Source organism: Lepisosteus platostomus, chromosome 24 (assembly GCF_059453375.1).
Source record: "Lepisosteus platostomus isolate fLepPlt1 chromosome 24, fLepPlt1.hap1, whole genome shotgun sequence".
Classification (NCBI taxonomy): domain Eukaryota; kingdom Metazoa; phylum Chordata; class Actinopteri; order Semionotiformes; family Lepisosteidae; genus Lepisosteus; species Lepisosteus platostomus.
The window spans coordinates 7,566,613-7,592,336 of record NC_142634.1 but is presented as its reverse complement, the minus strand read 5'-3'; the positions used below and the strand labels follow the sequence as shown (position 1 = coordinate 7,592,336).

Sequence of the window (25,724 nt, the reverse complement as noted above, 5' to 3'; positions counted from 1 at the left end):
ACTATAAACGATTGAGCAGAGGCTGAGGGGAGTGTATGAGAAAAATGGTTTTAAAATAATGTTAACAAAATATGTTATGATAATGCAATGCATTTTTAAAAAAGCACATTGGATGTGGCTGGCTTTCACGCTTGTGACCTGTCTTCTTTGATAATGGTCCTTTCTCTGCAAATAAGGAGGGCTCCCATATTCTGATGAACCACTTATGCTGCAAAGCAGACCTCCGCTCACTAAACTTGCATTTCAATCATTGCTGAAGTGTACATAGTTTCCACATCATCTATATACATCAGCATGCATTTAGCAGGTGTAAATTTAACATCTACTATGTTTTACATGTGTATTCATGAGCCTATATGGTTTTCAGGCACTTCTTTTCTTAGTTTGTCACTATGCATCTCTTATCTCTAGCCTACATGCTTCTAATCGCCTTAAAACCTTTTGTAAGTGAGACCCAATGTATCGTAGTGAAAAAAACAAAATATTTTTTGCTAAATCCTTTGAGAGGCCCTGCCACCGTTTGTGTCTTTCTGTGAATGCTGAACGTAGCTGTGAAATGAAGAACCTCTCTGCTTTTACACAGAAACATGGCAAAGAAAAAGTTCTGCATAATTCGAGAACCCGTATGAAAAAGTTGTCACTAATTTGTAAAAAGAGGATGCGTATATCTGTAAAGAAGTTTGTCACATATTAATGACCACTTGAAGCTTGCCAGGATGTGATTCTTGAAGTATTGTTCTTCTGATCATGAATGGCATTATGTTATAAATTTGAATATTAAAGGTTACTCTTCTGAACATTCATATCCTTTCATGAATCTCCTAAAGTGTATGTTATGCTATATTTTGAGAGGTCTGTTTTTGAGACAGGTGTTTGTTGGATTTCATTCTTTTCAAATGTATTAACCTTCTTAAAGCATTCCTGCTTATTTCTGAGCACTCTAGTCATAAGTTACATTTTACGGTTACGTGCCTACATTTCCAAAGGCACTTATGAATTCTGCTTCGGTCAACCAATTATGTTATTTTTTAAAGTGAACATCATCATTGATATAGGAAAGCTGGGCCTTGCTTCAACCTCTTGTTCTTTGAACAAGCAAATTTATTTTACCACTTCACTTCAGCATTTGCTAATCCTCCTATTTCTGTTCATCTCCAAACTTGCCTTGTTCACTAACTATACCAAAAGATTAACTAAAATTAGGAAGAATCAGTGGTCCTCCTACAGATCCCTGTGGCACATGGGACTCCATGTTTCTGTACTCCATGTTTCACTTCCAATAACCAGTTCTCAAACCTTTATGAAGAACTACGTCAACAGGGTTCTGATCATTTCAAACGTAAGTAAATGTCATGCGCTCTATTTGTCTCCAGTATTGAATTCTGACAAGTTATTATGCAGTCCTTAAATTTCCCGAAATCCTAAACTGTAGATATACAGATGATTGTCTAATTCAGTGCTGATCATTGTTTCCACACCTTTACATGTAATAACAATAGTTTATAATAATTAACCTCAGAATTAGAGGCACTTTTCTGCAAAAAGGGTTGTGAGTGTGGGAATCAAGTTACAGTATCTAGTCATGCTGTTGAAGATACATCCAGGTGTCTTTTAAGTAACAGCTGATTGAGCTCCTCAGATCACCAAATGAACCAGATGGGCTGTATGGCACTTTGTAAGCCTTCTTATTTCCTGTGCTTACTGAACAATTATGCAGTAGGAGGAAATGCTATTTATGTACAGGTTATAATTAAATGTACCCTGCAAAGAAAATTCATTATAACTTCTTTCTCTCACTCCCTTTTTAAAAATATGAATAACCAGTGTCTGTATATAGAGAATAAGTTGTATTTGTCCTAAAGAGATACAAATGGTACAGGCCATGTAATCCTGGGATTCTGGTTAAACAATACAAACCCAGTGATGGAATTGAAGACACAGCCCTTCTAATAGGGTGGTGTTTATTGTAATAACCATCTGCTGGGAATTGGTACAGCAGCACTTCGTTAATGCACCAGTAAGCTCCCCTGATGGACAAAGGGAGTCCAGAGAGCCAGGGAAGTGCCTGGCGGTGTGGTGAGCTGATAATGATACACCTTTTCCAGCACTCATCACTGTTGAGGGCAACAGACACTGCCCGCAGGGCTGGGAAAAGAGGATGTCGGTTCTCCTTCTGGAGAGTGATGAGTGAGCTTGAGTTTGCACTTTTGCTCAGGGAAACAAATGATTTGTTGGCACACAACTTTTTAACTCTAGCTTTCCAAGTCCTTGCTCGAAGACAAACGACTCTGGTGGCCTCGACCCATAACTCAGATCTTCCACTCGGTGAGGTGGAGTGTGTGAATAATTCTGCGACTGCGCAGGATAGGTCAAGGACTGACTGTAAGGAATTATGCAGAATTATGCATTACTGATTGGAAGAGGAAGGTTGAAAGATGCCTCCAGCTATTATTCTTCATTACAGCTTATGTAATAGTTTGTCAATACTGAATTTAAAAAGGAAATATATACTTAATTATTTATTAGAATTTAGAAGATAGGCTTCTTCATGTACTGTACATTAAGATCCTATTTGGTTTTTTCTTGCTTAAGATTCAATTTTCCCTATTACCCTAACACAGTTTGTAACAATGGAACAATGGAAAAGAATCTGAAAATGATGCTGCTTAGGAGGCTTGAGGACATGTTCAGCAGTCTCTCAGTGTTCTGTTATATAAACTGATAACTATTTTAAATAGCTGAGAAATGTGTGCCTTAAAAAAATTACAGACCCCTATACTCTGCCAACCAGGGCTCAGGGTTATAGCACATCACTTTACATTCATTAACAATGTTGTTTTTAACACTTTTATCACTTATCAAAATCACACAGTCATCATCCAGAATTGAGAAATGCAGATTTTCTCATTGTTTTCCTAAATGTGTTTTTTACATGAGAAACTATTTCCTGCTTTTAATTGTCAGTGTTGTGCTCACCAGTACAACCTAAAAATATCTGAGTACAGTTGTGTTGTTGAAAATGTACTTTCAAAACCTCTTAGGATTTCACTGAATCCCAGAAAACATGTATTTCGCATAAAATGCTAATATTTATGATTAACAGAGACCAAAAATATTTTTTTTGTCATTTGACATACAGTATAGTTGCTTTATCCCAAGTACTTGCAGTCTATAGAAGTACTACAAAACAGTACTTCTACAATTCTATGTAGAGTCCAGAAATATTTATTAAATAAATCTATATCTATACTTTATCAGTAAAGTATATCTGTTGGTGAAGTTTATTGTATACATTCACAGGCATTAAGAATGTAACCTAAATTCTAAACTGAATACTGTATCTTGCCTTCTAGGGCTAAATGTTGCCTACATGGTCATTGGTCCTGAATTAAGCAACAGAGAACAGATGGCTTGGAAACAATTTGCTTTATTGTGTTACAGCCTCTTTTTCCCACCTTTTGTTCCAAAAGAAGACATGCTATTTCCGAAAACTGTTCATTCTTTTGTTTTAGTTTTCAGTCCACAGAATCAATTTACAGATTTAAACCTTATTACTAAAGACAACAACATCCAAGAATTGAATGCTTTGTGAATCTTTGGAATTTATGGTGAGATATACTGTATGACCTAACAGCCGCCTGGCTGTAGGACAAGGAGGCTCAAACCCCATTCAAAGAGGATGAACCAAGGAGTAGCTGCAAGGTGGAGATGGTGTAAAGGGATGTTTGAGACGAATGCAAAGAGAGTTGTTCGTCTTTGATTTGTATATAGCTAATGCCTGTGATAATTATGATCAGGAACAGCTATTGCATGTGAGAATGGCTGTTTTGTCCCTCCCGAACTTCAATTAATAACTGCCACTTAAAAGACTGCAAATAGCACCATACAAATCACTCCAAACATGGTAGCAGGGTGAAGTCATGAACCCATTCTAACACTGTAGATATCACACAAAAATGCAAACAGAGAGTTCGAGTAAGAACAGTTGAACAAACTGTAAACTAGGTGGAACCTAGCATTTCAGCTTCCTTTCTGATGTGTGTAGGCTCAGACAGCTACAGTATACGTTTTTTTTCAAATAAACCTCTGCTATGTGACAATCTATTATTTAATTACAACCTTACTTGGCCATTGTCAATATTTCTGCTATAGCAGCCTAACATTCCCTGATGGAGGTCAGATTGGCTTCGCAGGGGATGGTAAACAACAGCTGTGACTGATAATATCCTCTTTGAAATCTTTCCAAATTGCTGTAATATCCTAAAAATCACAGGAAAGGTCTTCAACCTACAGACATGGTTGAAGGCATGTGTCGATATTTGATGTTTTTATTTTAGGTTTTACTGCAAAAGTGTCCCTGACATATTGAGCTTGTACATGGCTTTTTCATAAGCAATGATACAATTTTCCAGCTCAGTGCAGTCTTCAAGGTGATGGCAAGAATTTCTTTCTGTTTTGTTTAAACGTGTTCTGCTGCTTTAAAGAATTTGCACGTCTGTACTCATTGAGATTCAATGACCGATGTGTGACTTGTTTTTATATTGCGCTTGAAGGTGTTGCTGCATCAGCGCATGAAAAAAAATTTGATAGTGAAAGGAAACAAAGTAAAAATGAACTAAATAAAACTAGCAAAAAATCCTAAGAACATAAGAACAATTAGAATTTAATGGAGGCCAATTGGCCTATCTAGAATGTTTGGTTAGTAGCTAATTGATTCAAGGATCTCATCCAGCCATTTCTTGAAAGAAACCAGGGTATCAGCTTCAACAACTTAATGGGGTGGCTTATTCAATAATCCTGCAACCCTTAATTCCAACTGTGAACCTCCTGTGCACAGTTTGAAATGCACTTCATGTAGTGTCCACCTGTGGCCTCTGGTTCATGTTTCACTGTGGATTCTGAAAAAATCCCTTGGATTGACATCAAATCAAAAGCATAACATAGGAAAAAAGCATAGGAACAATTCAGATTTGTAACTAACAAACAGAATGTGCTTGAACTTTCCTTGGAAAGTGCTACATTATACGTTTATAGCACAAGAATTTTCTGTTGCGTTATTGTTTGTCGGGTGGGATGTTGCAATAGTATGGTTACATTTTGCCAAGTCATACTGGGTAGCCAAACTGGGGTCTGGCTTACGATTCAGTAAATGACAAGATTTGATACAGTCAACTGAGGCGATACAATTAACTGAACAAGAGCTTCTTTCTGTCTTCTTCGAATAAGATGTTCAGAGCAGCTTGTCTCTAAAAACCCCTTCCTTCAATCACCTTTAAATGATGAGTGTCAGAAGGCAGAATTTCCATCACAGCTAGACAGGTACTGGGCAGCACAGCTTGAATGCTTCCTCACCCTGCTGAGATGAAGTTCACAACCCACAGAGGTAAAACATTCAAGGCCTTCCAATCCAATTACTAAGGCAATTGTGCTCTGCATCTAAATTGCATCAACCCCCAGCTAAATACATGCAGCATTAATTCTGCGATTAAAAGCTGAATAATTTAAACATGTGACAGCTAATTCTAAAATGGCTTTTTTTTCATCCTACGTGATGACAGCCTTTAATCATATGGAATTCCATTTCCTAGCTCTTTTCTTTTCTCTCTTGTTCTCATTTAACAACCTTACAATTAGGTTGTTCTTTGATTGGCCCTCGTTATTTTTGACATATATTAGCATACGCAGGGGGTCTTTTCGAAAGAGAAGACAGGAAATGTCATTAAGAAAAGCCTATTAAAAGCCGCTGATTAAAGCGCAAGATTCTCCCCCTGGAGCGCTAAGCACATTTAGCAGATATTAGGTTGATTAACAAAAAAGGTCTTTGTAGTGTCAATTGCAAACCGACAATGTGCAATAACACAAACACAGATGCAAATTTTAAAGACCCATAGATTACTGTTTCTAACAGGCTAGATCAAGAGCCTTATATTGTACTGCAATTGAGCAGTTGTGAAGCCAATGTCTGTATCATTGTAACACAATGTTGGATTCCCTATATAGTATGTTGCTCATTCCATTCTAATCACCGTTGTGCATTTTTAATCATTTTGTTCTGTTTAATCACTTCATGGACTAGGTGTTACATAACAACCTGATATATATGATGACCAGCCTGATTTAAGCACCTTTAATGGCAGCAAAGCACACAGGGATAAGCGATCAAATTAGGTATCGATAGTGATTTGGTTGGAACATATTAAAATTAGACTGACCTGAAGTTATATAAATATATGTAGCTTTTAAATAAACAAAAGCTGGATTTCATAAGTCTCTACTAGCCTCCGTGTCCCTTACGTTTAATTGTAACTTTTAATTAACTGACCAGCTCCATTTCTCGCCTTCTGTTATAAGCAGCTTGGAAAGAAGGAAGACAAAATTAAATAAATTGGCTTATAATTCATGGCAGCTTGTAGCTGTAATGGAATTTAAAGACTGTCTGAGGAAAGGAAGCATCCATTTTCAGAGAATTACTGAAGCTCCAGTGAGGTTAATCTCTGCTAGGCTTTGAAAGCAAAGTCATGTTCAACCTCTGGGCTTTTTCTTTTCCAGAGGTTAGTCATGTACTTTGCTAAAACCAGTCTAGAGGTTTCTGAGTAATGTGGAGCCTGGACGGCCAAGCAAAAGTGTGCTGACATCTGCAAGTTTAATTGGTTGAATTTAATTTCTTCATTATCTGTTGATTCAAAGACCGAGAAGCAGCCTTCGAAAGAATTAGGATAACACGAGAAACCCTTAAGTTGTAAAACCTCTACAACTATTAACAACCCATAAAAATGTAAAGGTTATCTTTATTAATTCCATTGGAAGAAGCATATCAGCAAGGGCAATTAGCAAAACAAGCTGAGAACGACTTTTTCTAATTGCTATTTATCTTTAATGTTTTGCATAGTTCTAGTTTTTCACAAAAGGAATAAATGCTGTTAGAATTTCAACATGGTAAAAAGAGAATATCTTGAGATCTCCCAACTGGTGAGGGTATAATTACACAAATAAACCCTGGCCTTACTTGTCTTTACTGATAAAAACACACTCCAGAATTGTCAACGTAACTTCTTCCCGGCATTTTAAAATGTGTGACATTATCTTCATGCTCTGTAAGCATAATGTTTTCTCCCAGGCCATTAAAACAAACACATTTACTTTCCTGAACCAAACAAGAAGAGTCATGATGTGTATAAATCATAACAACACACTCCAGTCTGATCCAGTACCTAAATTTAAGGAACAGAAAAGACGAAATGCCTCATAATCAAGAAGAAAATGATTCCTTTTTCCTTTGTTCAGAAATTAATTTAATGTCCTTAAGTATCCTATCACATGAAGAAAATAGTCAAGGTTTGCATTGAATCTGTTTCTATAGCGTCATTCATCAACCTTAGTTTAACAGTCATCAACCTTAAGTCATTACATATTTTATCCAAAATATCATATTTATTAACCTTTCCATTCATACTAATGAGCATCTTCCTGCAAATACAGTATGACAATGTTGTCACTGATTCCTCCAGTGAGTAAACTTGTTTAAGGGAAATTTGAAACTGGAAAATTGTAAACTGGAAAACCAATTATTCCCCTTTCCCTGACAAATTGTAAAGAAAAACCAATTATTCCCCTTTCCCTGACAATGTGAGAGGCTAGAAATGAAAATAAAACATATTTAGATACCCAGAGAGAGTTTGAGATGACTTTTTTTTTGTCTTTTAGGAAAGATGTGTATTAAAACAGAAAAAGTAGGAAAATAATCCTTATGCACTGGCTGTACAGAAAATAGTTCCCACATAACGAGGCCTGTATGAATAATGAAAAGAAAGTGGCAATTTCTTCAAGTGGAGCTGTCACTCTGCTGACAAAGAACAGCTTCTAATGGACATTGAGACCAGCAGTATAGTTTTATAATATGTGCAAAAAGAAAAGAAAAAATTCCCTAATGTTTAAAATGCAGACGGCACAAAATCCTCCTATTTTTGTTCTCAATGTTTGGTGAAGCATACTGTACATTAAAATAAATTATTCTTCTAAAAGGTAGGATGTACTGTAAACAGTATGGAATAGTACTCATGCTGGCAGCACCCTGTAGAGTTCATTAGACCCTGTAGGATTGTCTTCTACCTCTATTTGCAGAAATCCTGTGATTAGCTTTATTATAAAGTGTTAATATGAAAGTCAGTTAAGTGTGTGTTATGTATTTGACAGTACTGAAAGCCTTGTGATTCTGTCATGACATCCCAGTGGCTTGTGCTGAATTTATAAGCATCCATCTCAAAACCCTCAGGCAACGCATTTAAAATGTGAGAATTATACAGGGCTAGCTTTACAGTACAGGAAGTCCTGAGGGAATTTGGAGTCTGGTACTTTGCTTCTGTTCAGGTATAGCCTGCGTTCAACCATCAAAGAGCGTCTTACTCAACAGTGCATACGCATTTCCTCCTTCATTTTAGTGTAATAGTGTAAAATGAGCTTTAATACTATCAGACGATACATACTGAATTTGTTTTTTATTTATCAGAGCGTTTCTTCATTATCTGTTGAAAAGATATTTTGAGCTTGTAATCGCAAGACTACATTACCTATGTTGAAATTTAAGAATACAAGGATTATGTTCTGTAATTATATCACATAATATCATATCATAATCATATAATAACATTTAATAATATATTTATATCAAATGCAAAAACAATTTATGTGTTTTATATCTTGTCAGTGGACACTGACAAATTGATCGTATGTCTTATACATGAATACATTCACATTTTTATCCTGCTGAGAGAATTTTGCCCACACACACAGATTTGCCTACATTCCCAAAACATTTTGATTTTTGGAGAGTTAAGGGGCCTGTTTAAACAAGAGTTTTTAGTATAACACAAATGCTAAATAATCCTTATTTATTTCCCATGTCTCATTTCAGAAATGATTTTTAATCAATTGCCAATCATTAGAGGTGACATCCACTGAGTGTCAGGGTCAGGGGGAGTTTTCCCTCTCAGCACTGATCCCATGGTGAAACTTACACCATCCTGTTTGAAGGGAGCTCTTATGTTTTTACCATTTCAGTGCTAGTGATACTCCCTCAATATATTCAGCCAAAGGCATGTGCGTTATAATTAGTAAATGAGATGTCAGAGCTTTTGAAGTGTGCAGCCTCATCTACAATGCTGCATGGAAGTGCAGAGTGCATTTTTTTCCCAATGAACAAAGGCATTAACAAAAGAGAGACCAGCAGCATTTAGAAAGCAAGAGGCTTCACCAGAGAGGCATTAACACTGAAAATATAAAGAACCATAGAATCTGGACTTGGGTGGCTCTCATTAATAAAGTTGAGCTGTTGGTATGGAATGGATAAATTATAGCTAAGTGTTCATATTGATCCTGGATCTGTTTTTCTTGAACTTTGAATCAACATAATTGTTCAGCAGTCATGGCGCCCCACATCCTAGTTCTCAGCGACTTCTGCTGCTACTTCCATTCCTAATTATACAGGCATGACTGAATGAGAAGGCCAGGCAACACAGCTAATTCATTTTGTGTTGGATGGAGGTGACTTTAGAGAGTGGTTGGGTGTAATTTGATTGATGTCTGGGTCACGGAGCAGTGTACTTTGTTGTAATTACACTATGTGCTTTCCGTGCTAAGGAAATTAATCAAACCATTATGCCCTCCCTATTTTATCATCAGGCGGTAATAATTGAATAAACCAAACTCACTTGTCTTCAGCGCTATCCAGCTCTCTGTTTGCAATTTTTGGGTGAGAATTCTTTTGCAATTAGGTCTCAGCAGCAGGGTGTTGTGGACTCTAGAAGATGAATTCTTATTTTCTTGTTTCAGAAGGAATCCTTTCAATGTGATTCACAGATTTCTGGAGTGACATTCAGTAATGAGCTTAAGTTACAGCTGGAGCTGTTTGGAGAGAAATCAAACTCAGAAATTCTGTTATTTTAGTCCTTGGCGTCCTTGGAAGGAGAACACACACAAAAAAAGAGATGGTGAATCCAAAGCAAATATGCTCTTTCCCAAGTCAACAAAATTTGGTTTCAGGCTTCATAACATAAAGGAAGAAAACCAAAGAAGACAGAACCGCCAGTCTAAATTAAGCTACAGGCTACTGCCATTAAATCCTTTGATTATTATTTATTATTTATTAAGCTTTTTACAAGGATCAACATTTGTTTCACAACAGTGTGCAAGAAACATAGATCATAACCATAGTTTATTTGATAAATCCATTTTAGTAAAAAAAACAAAGAAATACAGTAAACCAAAAAACAATCAGCTACAGTTCCACCTAATCAAGGAAGTATGGATAAGCCTGAGCCACTTCAGCAGACAAACATCCGCGTCTACAGGGCAGTTTGCTGAGGCATGAGTGTCACTGAAAGCCAGCTCCAATGATGTGTGCATTTGGGATTTCAAAAGCAACTGTTTCGGAAGCGCAGACTGGATCTTGGAGTTTTGGGAGCAGGGGGATTCCATTAGAGTCCGCATCTGTGCGTATAATGCAGACCTGTTTCATAAAGGGCTTGTTTGTGGAGAAGGACGTTGTGACACAGTGGACTTCGGCAAACAAAGAACTTGATTGCAGAACATTACCACCTCAGATTTGTTAAAGACCCAGTTCCCAGAGTGCCACTGTTGAGCTTGCAAGCTAGCGGGTAACAGATTGAATCATGATAATAAGCTCTGCTGGGGTGACTTGCACTGTCCCTTTTCAGAACACTGCCAATAACCTCGTCAGAGCTAGTATGATGGAACTTGGCTTTCATCTCAGAATTTAGAAGTGTCCAGTGTGCCCTCCCATCATTACCTGTATGCCTGAGATACTTGTTCGCAGGTGTTTCACAGCTGCAGGGCGTGCCTTTTGGCTATAATATACAGTATAGTACAAGGTGTAGTGTGACAGCCTGGCAGTGATAACCCTTTCTCCCTACCAGTGCTTTTACCAAAAGTCATTGCTAATCTGGAAGTATCTTATTCAGCCTTGGCTTCACTGCAGGAAGGGACAGTCAATACAACGAAGAAAAAGAGACATGACCGAGCGTGAGTGGTCTAGATTCACCAGCAAAAATCTTAAATTGGGTATCTTTCTTTTACCCACTTAAGGCTTGGACAAAATCGATTCTTAAAGAGCACGTGCCCCACATGTATTTGTAATAGTTTTGTAATCTTTGACTTAACGGATGCAGCATAAAGTAGCTGAACATATCATAGTTAATGCGCTAGTTAAGGGGGAAAGCACTGATATTTAAAACTCATAGGCAATTAGGGCTTTTGGAGTTTGGAGTACTGGCCAATTAGGAAAAAAGAAACAATTACATTCAGTAACGAAGAATTCAGAGTTGAAAACAGAAGATGTTTGTCTCAAAGAGATGTGATCTGGGGCTCCCTGGCTTGCTATTCTGATATAAAGAGCATGCAGGGAAATGCAAAGCTGAGAGCTACATGATATAAACACAATGATTTGGAATTTTATTTTCGTCCATTCGAGACTTTTTTTCCAAACAGCTTTTCTGGGAGCACAGCGGGCTGTCTTGGGAGGAAGCCACTGTATTATTGAGGACTTTTAATTTTATTTCGTGTTCCTACAAAGAGGTTTGTGGTGAGCTTGTGACAATTGCGACAAGAAAAATACCTAATATATTTTGTCAGTTTGTCCATTAAAGAGCAGCTAACAGCCATGCTAATTAAGTCACAAGCAGTGAGGATTAAAGGAATACCGACACATGCAGCAGGCAGTCCCATTTTGATGTTATTCAATGAGCACAGAACAATCACCATGAAATATTAAATAGTTCTTGAATCCCTTATGTCTGCTGGGCTGGATGTGGGTTGATTGAAAAGCAAAGATGTGGTTGTGCGTGGTAGAATAGTGATGGTAATTAGTGCAATGAGGCTTGGAGTTGCACGTCTTGCGTTCTCCATGCTAATTCTTATTTGAACCTGGACTAATTGCAATGTGCAGAACATTTATCTTTCATTACAAATTAAAACTACTCTTACCGCAGTGGAGATAGTACATCCAGATAACAGCAGAACAAAATGGTTAATGTAGGATAATAGACACATTTGGAGCTCAGGCGATTTAGCTTGGGTCAATCAACATATAGCAGTGTGTGATTACAAATAAATACACCACCCTTTTGTCTGTGCAAATGTTTTAAAATCAAATGCTTTTTTGCATCCCCATGCTAATTGATTCAGTTAATTTTTTGCTGTTTAATTTTCTATTTGTTAGGGAAACACCATTTACATTTTCCTCATTTAATATTAGATACACGTACCGTACATACGCAACACTGTTCTGTTTTCTGTATAACTATTAATTTTAATGACATGATGATAAGACAGTGTTAAAAGCAAAGATGATTTTACCTGAGGCATTAGATTTGATGATAATATTTCTACCCCAGAAAATGGGTTCTTTGGAACTCTTCAGAAGGCATTTTTCTAATTGCAATGCTTAATCACAAGCTTAAAACACGTCTCTTTCTCTTCAGCAATATTATTATTTGTTATATGACACAGATTTGGATAATGATATGCATATTACTCCTCTTCACTGAAAATTAGCTAGGGACTCTTCACGTATACAGCATATTTGCAAAAAAAAATCTGTTTTTTTCACTTCTCTTCATGTTTTCAGAATGCAGGGACAGATGATTCTCATAATTCTCCACTCCTCTGTCACTAATCATTTCAACAGGATGATATGTTTATCAGCTTGCAGTCAGTCCCAGGGCTTAAGAGCTTGTAGTGATTGTTTTATAATCCAGAGTATTTCTGGTTTGAATTCAAGATAAGTTATGTTTCCCCCTCTGTCTTTTCTTTAATAACATTCCAGCTACCATTGGGCACACAGTGGTATTAATCACGTATTGTCAATGTGTCTTTGTTTTTTTCATGGATTTTTTCCTTCCATTGTCTTTAAACCATTTCAGACTGAGAAGATCAGATGTGTTTTTTATATATGTATGGGAAGAATATACAGTACTTATATATTATACTATATACAGTATCATAATATATACAGAAGAGCATCAGGTCAATACTTTTTTTCAGATTAAGGTGAGGACATTCAGCAAGTGCTACATGCTTCAAAATAAAGGACGGCTAAATATTTATAATTGATGAATGTTACAGATTAAAGCAGTTAATAGAGAGTATTAAAATGAGGTACGCATGTTCAAACAACACTTCTTGTTTCTTTCATGTCTGTGGAATCCTACATAATTAATTCAAGGAAGCCTTCATAGTGACATTTAACTAAACAATAAAGGATCTCTTCTAAATATTATGCTAAGATGCTTAAGTAAATTTTTTTTGCTAGTCTTGCCATTCGTTTGCATTTGTTATAAACTCAACAGAAGCGCAGTTTAGTGTTTGACTGAAGGCACTCAAAAAAATAATCAATATGAAGTACTGTGCTTGTGCAAGTAAATGTCAAGTATTGACAACCAGATGCAGAACCTGAAATCAATATCTTGGATGTGAACTGCATTATATCCTCAAGATAATAAAAATGTCCCAATGAACCTTAATTTATTAAAAATAAAACTGCTGGGATAATCCTAAAGGCACCAACTATAATGCACACATATGAAACATTCTCATTATTTTACCTGTGTCTGAAGTGATTATCTGCAGTGAATTACTTTTAAACTGCAAAGATGAAGATGAGGTAATTCAGCTGAAAGTCTTTTTTTTTTGTTCCATTTCAGATTGGTGCCATGCTGTGCATTGCCTAATGATTTTATTACACTGTACAATAATTCTAAAGAATTAATAATAACTTTGAAACTCCAAACTTCTGAACAAGTCATACTCATGTATGAGATTGTACTGTAAGTAGTTTTATTACATCTCAGACTCAAACAGCTTAACTAAAGATACATTTCAATATAAATGACTTACACAGGTAGTGTGCAGGTGGTGTTCCAATGAAGCACTTGTAAGTAGATATTGCTATTCTTACCTGCTTGCTATTTACCAGATTAGCTGTATTGATATTAACTTTGATATTTTCTGCTTTGAAAAACCTAATCCCAAGCACTAATTGACACGTTGCATGGTGTTCTATTCAGCTTTTTACAAAAGGGGAATATTCCTTAGTACACAAATTAGTGCTACACATCCCAGCATGCAGTACAGGTGGCCTCATCCTTAACACTTGGCTAGTAAGCATTCATAACAAGTTATAGCCTTCCATCCATCCATTTTCTAACCTCTTCTTCCAATTCATGGTCAAGGGTAAGCCAGGAGCCTACCCCAGCATGCAACAAGAGCAAGACAGGGCACATCCAGGGCGAGACACCAGTCCATCACAGGGCACACATACTCACAATTAGCAAATTAGCCTACCAGTACTGTATGTCTGTGGACTTTTGGAGGAGCCCCATGCTCACATGGGAAAAACATAACTCCACACAGATATCACCCCAGGTCCAGAATTGAACCCAGAGCCCCAGTCCTATGAGTTAGCAATGGTGACCACTATGCCACTCAGTTCTCTTGTAGTCTTTTCTACTTTTTCTTTAGAATTTTTGTACTTATTTTTATGTTTTCTTGTACAGCGCCTTCAGATTCTTGATATGTATGGTGGTTTATACTTACAATTTTGAATCACTGTCAGATTACTTTAGACAGTTTTGTAAGCAATGTATTTGTGTTGAGAACAGTTCATGACTGCACTTCAGCACCAGTCTGGGAGAGATGAAGATGGAACACATTAGATCTCAAAGACAAAGATATAACTACAATATAACAGCTTGTTTCTGCACTGCGTGGGCTTTGGTGTGAGCTTGTTAAAATATGGCCATAGCCCTTGGTATCAGTGCCTCTGTCTCACAGACACTGAGGCAGCGATAGAGGTTATGTGTTCATGGAAAGCTAGAGATTGCATATTGGCGTATTCTAGTTTTGAACTGGCAACTATCAGGCTTTCAACTGCCAAAATAAAATGTTTTTACAAACAGTTTTCTCTGGACTAGTAGAATCCTATTGCAGTTACTGTATATAAAGGAACAAGTTAAAGGTTTATCCCACGCTGAAAAGAGAAGGAAACACAGTTACTGTGTGTATATATATATGTGATGCTACTGTATCAGTGAAAATATTTTCTGTTGGTTTCTAAGGAAGAATCAATATTTTTTCCTGTGATTAGGCCAGATCAAATTCAACGGCTCTCCATTTTTAGCATGGCTAAAAATTAATCAAAAATCAACTATCATTAAAAACAAGTAACGAATATATGATCTCAGCAGTAATTTTCCTGAATCTGCTCCCTACATTTCAGGTAAGAACATGTGCTCCCATGAAGGTTCAAAATTCCCACGTTGTAGAAACAGTTGTTGCTTTTTACTGCAGTTTTCATCCTTCTATTGTCTCAACAAAACATCTTCAAAATGAAATGGAAATCTCTACAACTTATTACTGTCCAGTATATCTTGGTTAAATACACCATTTAGAAGTCTGTAGATAGTGGGAAACCGAACATAAAAGAAGCTATTATGTTAACTTTTATAGGAAACTAAAACAAATCTTCTTCCGTTTATTTGCATTGTTTTTATCATAGTGTTGGTATATGTTCTGATTCCCGAAAGGTGATATCTTCTTGCCTCCTTCTCCCTGTGTCTCCTATACTGCCAGATTTAAAATTACATTTTGAGTTTGGAACATACAGAAGGCAAATATCTTAAGAACAGTGTTTGGGATTTTAAGTAATAGAACTTCCTGTTAAACCCCACTTTTCAACTTTTCTGTAATCTCATTGTTTAAAACTTTGAATCTTTTTTTAAGTAGAATGCATTTAGTTTTAAATCTTCTGTGGTTAACATTTTTTGTTTTTTGCAAGAAATGCAAGCAAACAAGGAATAAACAGGAAACAATTCAAAATGACACAAAGCCAGATTAAAATTAGTTTACTTTGAAGTTTGCAAACAGTACTTGAATCCCTCTGAATATTTAATTTGGACATCACCTTTGGAAACTAATTTATCTTAATACTGTATCAAACCACCACAATAGTTCTGTGAGTGTTTTGTTATTGGGGTTACGCTTTATGAACACAGATAGTGTGGAACTATAAAGCAACAAATTCATAATAAAATCACCATAAGAAACACCAAGAGTTTTAGCACCTCAACAAGATCACGTGGACCTAAATCACAAGCCACTGGACTGTTTTGCTATAGATCTTGCACAGATCACATGGAGTGTCTCGGAAGAGCATGTTATATTTGCTTGGGTATAGCAGTACAGCTTCCATCTGGCCCTTCCTTTTTTATCAAAATAAAAAATAAGAAGACATGCAATTATTTCACTGTTGTTTCAAACTGTACTTCCCCGTGTCCCTTCGCATAGTCAACTAATTAAAAAGAGATGAGTTTGGGGTTAAATAATTTATTGAGCAGTACTTATGTGAACACATTATGATGTGTTTGCTAATGGGAGTACCCAGTTGATTCTTTTATTTTTCTAGTTATTCTAGTTATTCCCTTTCTGTGTAGGAAGGACTGTGTAAAATACGTTTGCAGTCCCATTGTGTGCTCCACAAATCTGAGACCATCTGTCAATGTTTTGACTCCAGAGGAATATACTGAGGTGGCAAGAGGCCTTAAGACAGCAACTGTTGCCAGGAACCAAGATGGCTTCTTAGGAGCGCAATCTTGCTTCCCCAAAATTGTATAGAAGAGCTGAGCCTGTCAGGAGCTCAGTGAGAAGCTATACCTGCTGCACAACTTGTCTTCCTGTGCAATAGTAGTAATTATTACCGTGCTGTCAGTTCATGCTTCTCGTATTCATGATAGTGCTCGCACACTTTCGAATACATAAAATGTAAATTCAGCAAATTAGGCCGAGGCACGTTTTTGAGGGAACCAGCCATGAAACATTCATTTCACATTTAGCTTGGTGTTTGAACATCGGATTTTACATCTTACGTCAAAGTTCTAATTTTGGAATCATCACCACATAAAACGAATCATTCAATTACCAATAAACCAGCTGTACGAAAGCTTGTTACGAGTCACTGTAAAAGGAAGGTAAAGCATAAAGCAATACATAAAAATATATTTGTGTTTGAAAAATCAAAACTGATGTTCTGTGATGGCTAAGTGAGATGTATGGCTCACTTGTTACGGCTCTAATTAGATAGATTTTAAACTTTGTGCTCTAATGGAACATTTATCTTTCTTAATTATAAAGGCTTTTAATGATTCTTCTGCAATTTGGAAATTTGGCTTTGACATTGCACACGGCAATCATTTTCATTCAGTAAACATCAATCATCGTAAACTTGCCGATTCTTAGTGAGAGCCAGGCCATCACAGGAAGCGCACACACATACAGTACACAAAGAGACACCTTTTGAAATACTGGTTAATCTAGCCTGCACATTTCTGATAGGTGGGAAGAATTCAGGGATGTTGGCAAAAACCCACATGAACACAGGGAACATGCAACCTCTACAAAGAAGGCTCTCCAGCTGGAATTAAACCCACAAACTGAAAGGCAGCAGTGCCAGTTACCACGCTATCATTCCAACCCTACAGTCAATATGTGAAGCATATAATAAAAACCTTGGAATTACTTTTTGCACTCTAACCACGAACTGGAAGAACACCAGCATGTCTTCTGGTAACCAGCCATGACTCTGAGTGCTAAGGCACAGAAATACACTCACAAAATTCAGAGTAATTCCAGACCTCTCCATATTGGATTTTAAAATATTTATAACTATTTTAAAATATTGATCACCAGTTATAACAATGAGGTTCGTGAGTTTAGAGAATTAGAGGTTGAACGAATGGTAAATGAAGAATGATGTCTTTTATTTGAAAATGTGTCATGCTAAATTGCAGGAAGGACAGAGAGTGACACTTAGTTCATTATCACATTTTTTTTTCTTTTTAGCCATCTCATGTTATGAATATCATAAGTTGTGACTTTGCTTTTCATTACTCTGGCAAGAATGTCATGGCATTTTCCTGTGACTTAAGAAAAAGACTTGGCGTTTTCCATTTATAAAGTGTGTAGATTTGAATAACATGCTGACACTAATGTAAGCAGGTTTGTGGAATTTAGAACTGACTCCAGGAAGCCCTCTGTACAAAAATATTCACTTGTAATTTTTTAATGGCAAAAGACTGACTAGATTAGATGACACCACCAAGGTTTTGACAATATATCCAAAGGCCTTTTTGCACATTTGACAGTGTCCATTTCAAGCTAAGCTTTTTTAAAAGTTGGTTTAATTTAGGTATGTTATCAATGATCTTTTTTATTCTCCTGATATTTAATTTAGTGTCTGATTTCACACTGCCTTTGAATTTGACTTAAGGGATCACTTTCGCTTTTTTGATTTAGAACAGGGATTTTCAAAATAAAGTGTTTCCTCTTCCAACACATATACAATCCCCTGACAATCCATTTCCTCACTGTGGATGTATTGTATATCCTTTTTTTCAGGCATGCTACAGAAAGGTGTGTTAAGTCCTGAATAGTCCATTTAGCGCTCACAATCCTTGCTTGAAGTCTGTGGTTATAGATTACAATTACAGAAGATTTTACCTGCTAGGAAAGTTGTAGAGCCCTGACAGATATAAACTGTCTACAATAAATTGAGGTGCTTATTGCTTTGAAAGTTCCACCATAAATTCCCAGTTTGATCCAGAGAAAGTGCACCTCTGATGGAAGAATCGATTTCATTTAGAACTCTCATCAACAGAGCTTTCAAGCTGACACAGAGTCACAGAGAGCCATAAAGCTGTGCAATGAGTGTTTTTAGCTACTGAATGAAATCTTGGATTAAGAAAAAAACATCTAAAGAAAGTATCAGACTAAAAGAAAACCCACTGTGGCACTCTTTAATTTTTATATAGGGTCTTTGGCCTCAATAACATTCTAGTATAAAACTATTTTTCTCTCCAGATGTTAGTGTTTGAACAGCTGCAATTCTTTTTAGAAAGTAACTTTTAATTCTTAAGAAAAAAAGTATTTGACTCCCTGACATAATCTGTGATGTTAGTTTTAGCTGTCAAAATTCATTGCTCAACAGGAAAATCATACTGTATTTATCACCTGCTTAGGAACAGGTCATATAAAGTACAAATAAACTTTATTTAGCAATGCTGCTAATAGCTATTTAGGTGAAAATATTGTAAAGAGTATGTGATAGTTTATTAATAGGTGTTTTTTTAATAAAATTCTGATTATGTGAAAAAAGTGTTTCTGTTGAAAATACCGTAATTTATCTCCATGCTTAAGCACCTTACTGATGCTCAATGATATTTTCATATTCCATAGTCAGGAATGGTCTGAGCTGTATTTGAGATTAAACCACTTAATCTTTAATTATAGGTTTAGAAATTCATGTCTGCCGTTTCAAAAAGGTATTAGAATAAAGAACTTTTTATATAGCAAGAAATGTAATCTCCTTAGCTGACTGACTTTTCATTGTATCTAGGCAGAGCCACTTCAAATGTGTAGGACAATAAATTATTGGAATCCCACAGGACAACAACTGGGCAATAATCCAGTACATAAAGGTTAACATACTTTCATTGACAGACAAAACAGTCATTTCTAGATTTTAAAATTCGTATGTTCGTATGCTACACATAAAACTCTTTACCAATACAAAGTGCTCACATGGCTATTCAGAAGGTGGTGAGGGGATTGGAAAAATGGACAGGCCAATTTTTGTGTTTTGCTCTGATCGCTGAGACGGTCAACTCTCTTTTCATGCTCGCAATTTAAAAGGGCATTTTATAAGCAGCAGACTTAAGCTGTTTCCTTGAACCAGATCATCCCACTTCGGAAACTGTCTTGTTACAGCCCTAGTGATGTGCCTGACAATCTTGGGATGCAAAACATAATGCGAGAACAATTGAAGTATGGAAATGGCAGCTCTCAAATTGGCATCTCATTTGAATAGATTTCAGATTTTAGCACTGTCTCGAAGGAATTACTGGAAAGACAGATCATAAAGGAAAGCATGGAGTTGCATACAGTTAAGAGGGACACAGATCCTTAGATCAGGTATTTGGCAGAATATCTGTTATTAACAGTCCAGGATGGAGTACTAAAGCTACACTACCTTGTACAGTACTTAAAAGCTGGAGGGAGTTTCTTGCATAGAAGATACGATTTTAGAAATTCCCGGAAAATGGATTTAAAATGACCAGAAAGTTTTATAAATGGAATTGGGATCATGTTTAAGACAAAATGATCTAAGGATACTATGCATGGAAATTGTCAGAAAATTATAAAAAAGGCTTTTGTACACTGTCCTGTGGAGTTTTAAAGTAATAGGTTTTTTGAAAAAGGTAAAGGTGAGCAGATTGAAATTTAGATGCCTGTGACATTTAATTAAGAGGTGCACCTAGATGAAGTGGGATTTCACCTTTCGTGTAGTAATTTTACCATTATCAAACTAAAATTTCTTAAATTAAAGAGGAGAAAATGAAAGTTAATAAGGGCTATACATCTTTAAAAATGTAAGCATCACGTTTTTTATTACAAAGAGCATATAAATACCGTGGTTGAAATACCTCTGCAGTTAAATTCCTAAATGGTGAATTGAGAATTTGAAATAATTGTATAAATATGTTTTTCAAATATTATAATAATAATATTGACATGAAAGAGTAACAGGACCCCTCCTATGAACTATTCTCATAGCAGTACTTTATTTTAGCATAAGAAAACCTATTGTATTGACTGTACTTGCCTGCTGGGATGTCTAAATGAGTTCTTTTACTTTCCCTAGCACCGATACTTCAAGCTGTCAAGCGTACAATGCAGATGAAAGGAAAATGGAGCTGACAGACGTAACGGAGAAGACCTCAGACAGAAATGGATGTATCCAACCTCGAGATCGAAAGCACACCAGCCATCGCAGATCACGCAGGTGAGCAGGTCCCACTCGGGTTACAAAAAGAACCCAATGACGCAGAACTGAAGCAATCAGCTTGCTTTTGCTCACATTAACTTTTTTTTCTGTCTTAAGGTGAATCAATGCTTTGGTTTAGTCTTTCCCAAACTAAAATATAAGCTTTATTGTGCCTAAATGTCAGTCAGTCACCTTTTATTTCACTACAGGCATTTTCAGGGTGGATATTTTTAAAAAATAAATCATGCTATGTAGGAGGTGCACAGAAAGCTATCAGCAGCACATTTGAGTAAAAACATGATCTTGATATTAACACCACTGATACAGGACCAAAGACACAGCATTTTCAATTGTGTTCATGAAGCAAGACAGACAAGTTGGCGCTGTTTATAATAAAGAGGTTTTGTGAAGCTAACTTCTCCAATTATTTCCTTTTATTTGAAAAAGCTGGCAGTTCAAGAGATAGCCAAAGAAGTGAGCTTGATGTTCAGCCTAGGATATTTAGAAGCAAATCTAGTTTCCCTTCTTTATAGGCACGTATGATCATTTTGGAGCACATCTGTTTCCTAGGCAGGTCTAGAAAACAGCAATCATTCTGAAAGGAAAGATCCAGTGACAAGCATTCCGTCTTAGTTTGGGAAAGATTTGTGTGCAAACGTGACAAATTTACCGTTGGATTTCATACTTTCACCATGGTTTTACTGCGATTTGTGCATGCATTTTTTTGTGGTTGCCTGTGGTTTGAATATGTTTTTACTCTGTTTCATTACACTGGATAATTGCATTTAATTCACTTGCTCTTTTCATCCAATTTGTTGTTTTCCAAACCATCCGGTTCATTCGTTAGGCAGGTCTGCTGTTTGAAAACAGTGAAGTGAAATCAACACAAGGCCGTTTCTGAAAGCCAGGACTCTGAGTGCAGTGAAGCAGTACACCCTTCCGAAATGTGTTACCACACATGTCAGGCAGAGACAGAAAAAGTAATGGCATCCATTAGAAAAGTGTTTGCTAGAGCATTGCCCTCAAGGTCAAACCACTGAATACAGAAGGCCAAAGTCGAAGTATTTCTGACACAAGCCCATTATATTTAAGGAACAAATGAACAAGAGTGCCTGCCTTTAGCAGCATGTTGCTCATTGAAGACACATAATTGCAGACAACGTTGTAACATTTGCTAAACCTTCACAGTGCTTTCCTGCAAAAACAATAGATTTTCATTACATTCTTTTTGTAGATGTCTTCAATATGGCTGTGAAACAGCTTGCTGCAGGAGTGACCCTTATACCTCCTATAACTCATTTTTTTAAATAAAGCAATCTAATAAACAATGGATTAAAATAATCCTGAATGTGCTGCAAGAGAATAGGGATTTCCGGGTATTTCCACTCCTGGCTCCTGGATATGAGAAATGCGTGCTAATCCATTAAAAGAAAAAGGCTATGAAAAAAGAAGATTTTCTTTAGGTTGACAAACACTATGATATTTGTATCATTAGGATAAGGGCAACTTCTGCAGTTTACAAAATTCTGTAAATCCAGCTTTATCATCATTAATTAAATTAAGTCTGAAAACCAAACTAAAGGCTCCATGCTTTACACATCACTCAATTCCCAGTATTATTGTATTGCTAACATGAGAAATAACAAATAATATCAAAGGGAGCATTTGGTCAACCACTTTCTGTATATTAATATATAGTAAGCAAATATACAACAGTTCTTTCAAATATATTTCTTTCATATTCAAATATAGGGTTTTGTCTTGGAATGTACTTTATTAGAAATCAAATGGGATCAGGCAGCTAGAACATTTTGTAGTTTAGTGTGAATTTCATATCATCCTCACCTTAACACAAGTATCTTTTAGAAACCTTCCCAAATGCGTACTATGGTAAATGGTAAATGAGTACATTATTTCCAAACATTTTCCATGGCTTACCATGAATGTCTCTTGAATTACAATGGAGGGTTGGCTATGATCTTATCATTATTTCATTGTGCGCTGCATTTCTCTTTTACAGCAGTCAATAAGAGATTAAAGTTTAGAAGCTGAAAATGCAAATGAGAAATTGGTTGATTATCATACTGAGAGATGGATTTTCAACAACTGCCCTCTTTGTTTTCCATTGTGTGTGGCTCAGGCATGGAAACTGCAATGCCTCTTTTCCAAATCACATTTTTTAATGTAGAAAAAGACATTTAATGAAGATTTAATGGCAAAGTCTGTATAAAACAGCAGAAATGCAAAGGCTTAAATGGAAAAAGCATTTTAATAAATGAACATTAACAACAAATCTACATTTTTGCCAATAGACCTCTGTAATGCATTTCATCTGTTAATGTTCAATATGCATTTTCCACAGTTATTTTACTGACCCTCTCAAATATGATATTCAAATAGCCGTGTCTGGTTTTAAAAATAGAGAGCTCTGCAACAATCTAGACGACATTTCAAATAGTAGAACAATGCAGTTTTGTGCCGTGATAAAACACAGCCTCTTCGGAAGATCCATTGTCAACCTCATAACCATAACATTGGTTATAATAAAACGGCTCTACTGTAGAGTCCTTGAGTCGTCTGAGATCATAAGAAGTGTTTTTGATTGCCTGTTAAGTTTTTTCTATTGTTCCTATTTTGCGCTTGAAATCATATTTATACAGATATGTTCACAATCAAAAGCAAAGGTGTAATTGTATGAATATGGATCACTGTGTTCCGCTGTGTTTAGAGAAATGTATACAAGGTTTAGGAATGAATCACAGACCTTGAAGAAAACATGCAGTAGTTATGAGTAGTTTACATTATTTAGTTTTGTCTGTTTCTTCTGCACTGGAGGTAATTCTTATCATTATCAGCTAAACTGAGTGTTATCTGGCATGGGGCTTTCAGCTTCCAGTCTTTGTGAGGAAAAGGCTCTTGGGGGTTAGATGGATTCTAAAGGTTGCGTGAAGGAGATCAAGGAACATGACAAAACAGATAGCTTGGGAGATTCTGAAGTATTAAAAAGGGATAAAAATCTTTTGATCAAGCTGAAAAAAATTGTAAAGGACTGTATTTTTCTCTTTCTTTTCACTTCAGTTAAGGTAACAAGTCTGAAGCCTTCACAGTCTCACCTTCTTTATGCCACAAATTGCACAGATTTTAGACTTATTCTGGAGCGGCAGATAAGTCAATTAAAGAATAATCCTGATTTAATAGAATGAAACTCTTTTCCACAAGTAGCTGCTTTTCTGGCTTCCAAATAATCTCCGTGTAATCCTATTATCTCTTTTTTTCTTTTTGTTTAATAAACATCAGATAACCTACATAACAGGAATTTTTTGTTGTCCTTGAAATTGATGATCATTCAGAGAATAAAACGTTTATCTTTCATGTCCATTCTTATGTTGCTTAAAAATAGAGCAAAATGAATGCTAAGGACCACAATTCGATTATGGAAGTAAAAGAGAGCTTTCTAAAATACTTTATTACATATTTGGTGCTTACCATACTTTCCATATAGAGTTTATGGAGCCCAAATTCTACGTGTATTTTTGCAGTGTAAATCTGTCACTCATTCTTCTACACAAGGAGGTCTCTGTAGTTGTTTTTAATATTGGTTCTTCAATCAAATTCCCCCTCCTGATGTCTTCACATTTAGAGATATATTTACTACACAGTGCCTCCATAAATGTTCAGTGACTCCTACCTAATTCAGACCATCTAATTTAATCTTTTCAAAACACCCTCTTCAATTTTCATGATAACACTCATTTTCTACCTCATTATTGCCTGAGTGATGCTGTCCAAATGAATTGTGGTTAAAGGCCCCTTCTTGCATATCTTCGCTACCTGAAAGGCCAATTTAATAAGGCTGAACTGCTTCAAAGGGCTTCATCCTCACCGGGCATTCAGGGAGTGCAAATGAAGTGGACCTTTAGAGATTGCAGATCCAGTGGAACAGATGGGATTTGACAAGAGACTCATTTCAATATTGACAAATTTAAATACACAGAACAGAATTAGCATATCAGCAGCGAGAACACACAACTTGCTCTTCAGCAAAGCAAAAAAAAATGTGAGGAGTTTCTGTTCAGATTCCATTGCCTTAAGGTTCAGCATCACCACAGCAAGGAAAAGGAAACGACTTGCATTCCATTTTGAAAAAAAACCTAACTGTGAAATAAAGGGGCTGTATGTCAACCAGACAGTATATCTGCTTATAGGTTTACTCATTCTTGAGCCAATCATTTTGCCTGTAATGCGTTTCAAAGATATTAACATTAAGCAAAATAAAACTTTTTGGAAACTGAGGCATAACCGTTGTCTCTGAAAGCAAATTCCATTTTCAAACAATTTTGAGAAAACATTCAAATGTTGATAAAATGTGTCAGTGAGCCACAATGTATTAAAAGGTTGTTGATGGTATATTGCATATTGCATAAGTTATTTACAGTTTTGCTTTGTATATAGTTTTTTAACCTTATTAAACGTGGAAGAATAACACAGTATTTATCACGGAACCACCATATTCTGATATTATAGATATATCATATCTCATGGTGTCAGTTCATAGATCCATAGCTATTGCAGAAACAACATCAGATATACAAAACTCAGTCTGCTTTCTTTCAGCCTGCCTGTTGCTGACGATCTGTCTCCCCGGCCTGCACCCAAAGGGAAAAAGAAAAAGAAGAAATCAGAACGAAAGAAAAGAAAGAGGTCAGTTACTGAAACATTTATTACGTCTATTACAATTGTTTTGTCAAGTGAAAATTGACTTCCAAGCCGCATTAAATATAAATGATCCGTAATGGGTTCTGGATTACATTTTTGTGGGATGGATCTATTCACTTCA

General features: G+C 36.2%; 1 protein-coding gene across 2 annotated transcripts in view; it reads left to right on the top strand.

Moving 5' to 3' along the window:
• srrm4 (serine/arginine repetitive matrix 4) overlaps positions 1-25,724 on the top strand; it is a 63,766-nt gene that overhangs the window by 19,983 nt on the left and 18,059 nt on the right. For both annotated transcript variants that reach the window (XM_088617970.1, XM_088617969.1), the window contains exons 2-3: positions 20,765-20,905; positions 25,502-25,588. In XM_088617970.1, coding sequence (XP_088474096.1) covers positions 20,765-20,905; positions 25,502-25,588 — 228 coding nt within the window. The remainder of the gene's footprint in view (positions 1-20,764; positions 20,906-25,501; positions 25,589-25,724) is intronic.